Genomic DNA, 4,153 nt, shown 5'->3' on the forward strand with positions numbered 1-4,153 from the left:
CTCCCCGACCTGCCTTCATGCTGGCTAGAATGTAAATCGCCGGTGGGAAGGCTGTTGGATCACTTCTGGTTTCCGTAGTCACCCGAAGTTTCCTCATGAGGCTTAACATTTCAGGGAGATTTGTCGCCCGAAGAAGAATCGATTTGTCGCTGGAAGACTAATCTCCCAGCGTGTACCCTTACCCTTAATGAAAAAATCACCCTTTAATTAAGGATTAAACAGGACCCCCTATTCCCTGGGCCACCCTACAGGGTCTGTTTCCTCTATAGTTACGCCACTGTGTGTATCTATATATTAATTCATTTTCATTGCATTCATCTAATTGTAATGTCTCAACTAATGGTATTTATTCCTTACAGGACCCAGTGATCAGAAGGCAGATTGTACTACATCCGATTCTATGAAACAATTAGGTAAAGTTGCACAACTTATAGAAACATGCCAATTACATGTCACTTACAATAACCCTAATCATTAATACATAATGGGCCTCTGTTAGTTTTATTTGTATTTCTATTTTTCTTCACCTCTTCTATTTTCCCTGTCATTTCAAATTAATTTTACATTTTATTTCTAGTCCTGTTTATTCCTATTCCCTCTATTGATTGTGTTAATTCCATTATATAATTATTCACTAAACTGTAATATTTCCCTTTTCCATTTGCTTTTTCCACCAACCACATTTCCCCTTTATTCTGGTATCTCAGGACAAATGCTCTCTCAGCCCTACACTTCTATAGTGATATATGATAAACCTATTCTACATATTTCTAGCACTTACACATTCATACTCTTCATTAACTTATTTTCTTGTTTAGTTTTAGAGATCCCTAAACCGTATATCCGTTTGGCTGGAGCATGCATTAGTTTGTTGATAATTGGACTTCTGGCATTAAGCATTCGTTTCTGGTGAGTTCTTTAAAGTGATACTGACTTTTTAAAACTAGTGTGAGAATCCTGGGGTTCGACTAATTTTTGCACCAGGTCTAGTAACCTACAACACCAACCAGATCTTCAGTTTAAACAGATGATCAGTAAATGCTATCTGCTATTTGGTTGGTTACCACATCTTGGGCAAACCTGGGACTTTTTCATACTGCTTAAAGGGATTTTATAGCCCCTATAGATAAACAGTTAGGGGTTATTTACTAAACTCTGAATGGAAAAATCCTGAAAAATTTGTGATATTTTTTTTAATAAAATTGAAGTTTTTGGAATTTATTAAACCCCGAGGATGGAAAAGTCCGAATTAGAAAATCCGGCATCTCAGGCCTGTCGAGGTTGCATATAAGTCAATGGGAGTCCCAATGATTTTTGATGTGCAATTCCTCCGAAGTATTCAGGGTTTTCAGGCAAAAAAAGAAATCTGAGTTATAGGGTAAAAAATCCCCAAAAAATCATGCAAAATCTGATTTTTTTTCCCTGCAAAGCAAATTTTTGGGATAATTTAATAATAAATAAGCATAAAAAAGCCAAGCAGATTTGATTTTGTAGCAGAAAATATTGAGATAAAATCAGACTTTGATAAATAACCCCCTAACATTCATTTTATTGCTCTTCAACTTGTAAGTAAAATATATTGCCATAGTAAGATTGTTATATAAAGCTATACAGTACATGTAGTGATTTCTATATTCTGGTCTTTATTACATCTTGCTGTTGAGCCAAGCCAATCAGTATGAAATTGAATATCTCAGAAACCACGATTAAAAGTTCTCAGAATAAATTTACACCAATTCATATTTTGAGGTTTAGCTCCCCTTTTCGATTTCTATAGACAGTGTAGGGTTTAATTTGCACAGAAACAAATAATTTTATCTTTTCTTTCCCAGCAACAAGCATGTGAAAGAATTAAAAAAACGTGAGGAAGAGGTGCGGAGTCTTCAAGTAGTTGAACCAGGTAAAATTCTGTCCGTTTATTTTTGTCTGTGAAGGTTTTCCCCAATAAATCTCTGAAATGGGTTCATATAGATCAAATGGCAATGCCCCTATAGAGTAAGAATATCCAGGACTGATGAGAAGCATTATAACAAATAGGAGGGCTGCTGGAGTGATTAGGAAGGCTCTCTAAACTGAAGTTGACTCATCATCACAAAAATGAGTGTGCAATAAAGCAACTATATAATTATTAATATCTATTATAATATATCTAGTAACCCCTAACAACCAATTAGCAGTTAGCATTTTGGTCTAATGTGCTGTTTGAGAGTAAACATTTGACTGGTTATTATAGGTTGCTGTAAAGCAAAATCAGAGATAAAATGTCTAAACTTTTACTTTTTAGGAGTAAAAATACACATAGGAGAAGAAGGGAACTCTAAGGAAAATGAAGTGACTCCTAATAAAGAAAATAATAATAAAGTGGGAGAAATATCAGAATCTGCTACAATAACGGATGTCCCTCAAGAGAACTGTGCTGAAACAGATAAAGAGATTATAGATGGTAAGTACAAACTAAGATGAGTGAAGGGGAAGAGGAGTTATTTTTGGTCAGCCAACAGCTAAAACAGCAGACTCTAAGGGGGTTATATACAAAACTCCGAAGAAAAAATCGGACTTTTAAAAAATCATGAATTCTTCGGGAATTTATTAGACCCCGAGGATGGAAAAGTCCAAATCAGAAAATCTGGCATCTCAGACCTGTCGATGTTGCAAATAAATCATTTTTTGATGTGGGCTGGGTTTTGTGCAATGCCCTGAAGTTTTCAGAGTTTTCGGGTGAAAAATCTGAAAAAAATTGTGAAAATCGGATGAAAAATCAGAAAAATTGTGAAAATCTGATTTCCCCCCCCCCCCAAAGCATATTTTTGGGGAAATGTAATAATAAATAAGCATAAATAACCTGAGCGGATTTGATCAGAGTTTGTAGCAGAAAATATTGAGATACATTCGGACTTTGATAAATAACCCCCTTAAACTTGAGATCCAGTAACCCATATCAACCGGCAGTTACTATTTTCTGATCTGCTGTTTAAATCACAAATCTGACTGGTTAATATTGGTTTCCATGGAGCAAAGGTTTGCCCATTATCATAGTAACCTCATTAATTAATTGAACTTTTCTTTACAGTTGAATCACAGCACATGAACGAAGATACCACTGAAAAACAAAAAAAGAAAAACTGGAGGAAATATCTTCCTTTTACTAAAAAAACCAATCCACCTCCTGAGAACGGTGTGGAAACAGATAAAGAGCTAAAGGAAAGTAAGTACAACTAAGTGAAAGGGGGAGATAAAGGTTAAATATATCAGCTTTATAATATAAAGGATAAGAATTTAAATTAAGGAAAAAATATGTACAGTAAAATGAAAACATACAATTCCAGCCTCTAAGATAATGGGTTGGAGCAGAGTTTTGGTCTCTAACCAGAACTAAAGAACTACATGTAGGGTAACACTGACATCGTTTTCTTACTTTTACCATCTTGTCCTACTGCTGCCGACTTTACCTACTAAACCTGATTTTCCTCACTCTTCCAATCTACAACCACAATCCACTATGTATAAGGCTCAGCAGTATGGGGGGTGGTTACACGTTATACTAATCAATATTATCTTGTAGGTGGGAAGAAACGACTAAAACTGCTAAAACTACTAAAACTACTAAAAGTAGTAAAACCACGAAAACCAGAATTATCAGAGGAAACAGATGAACAGAACAAGAAAGTTCATGAAACGCAAGTAGAGGAAGTTGATCAGAAGAAGAAAAAAAGAATATGGAAATGGAAATGGAAAAAGAAAAGGGCAGAAATGACACTTCTCTCATTATAAAAACCAAAGTCGAAGGAGGAGCAGTTCAAAATAAAAAATGGAATAACGGCAGCCCTTTCCTTGTGAGGCAATTACGGGCGACTTCGGCAAACGATTTACACACAGCGGAAGGCAGGGGAAGACGGATCAGGGAGATTAATCGCTGCGAAGAAGAGGAGATTTGTCGTCTGGCGACTAATCTCCCCGAATCTGCCTGTGTGGCCAGACCCTTAGAATCAGTGTGACCTTTAAATATTGATAACATTATAATGTTTTTTTTCCCTTGTTTATATTGTTACACTTAAAAAAAAATAAACCATTGTATAAAAGTATACCAGCTTTATTTTCTAATGATTTGAGTAATAAAATACACGGGAACACCTTAAACGCCTTTCCTTATTTC

The 4,153-nt window shown here is 35.5% G+C and overlaps 1 protein-coding gene across 1 annotated transcript; it reads left to right on the forward strand.

Annotated features, from left to right (window-relative positions):
• Positions 1 to 232: 232 nt before the first annotated feature.
• Positions 233 to 3,869, forward strand: LOC121397797 (myb-like protein V). The gene is made up of 6 exons (XM_041575391.1): positions 233 to 413; positions 819 to 909; positions 1,833 to 1,900; positions 2,285 to 2,443; positions 3,071 to 3,205; positions 3,563 to 3,869. Exons 1-6 carry the CDS (start codon positions 401 to 403, stop codon positions 3,769 to 3,771), a joined length of 675 nt encoding a protein of 224 aa, XP_041431325.1. The 5' UTR covers positions 233 to 400; the 3' UTR covers positions 3,772 to 3,869.
• The last annotated feature ends 284 nt before the right edge of the window (positions 3,870 to 4,153 follow it).

Source organism: Xenopus laevis, chromosome 8S, assembly GCF_017654675.1.
Source record: "Xenopus laevis strain J_2021 chromosome 8S, Xenopus_laevis_v10.1, whole genome shotgun sequence".
Lineage (NCBI taxonomy): Eukaryota > Metazoa > Chordata > Amphibia > Anura > Pipidae > Xenopus > Xenopus laevis.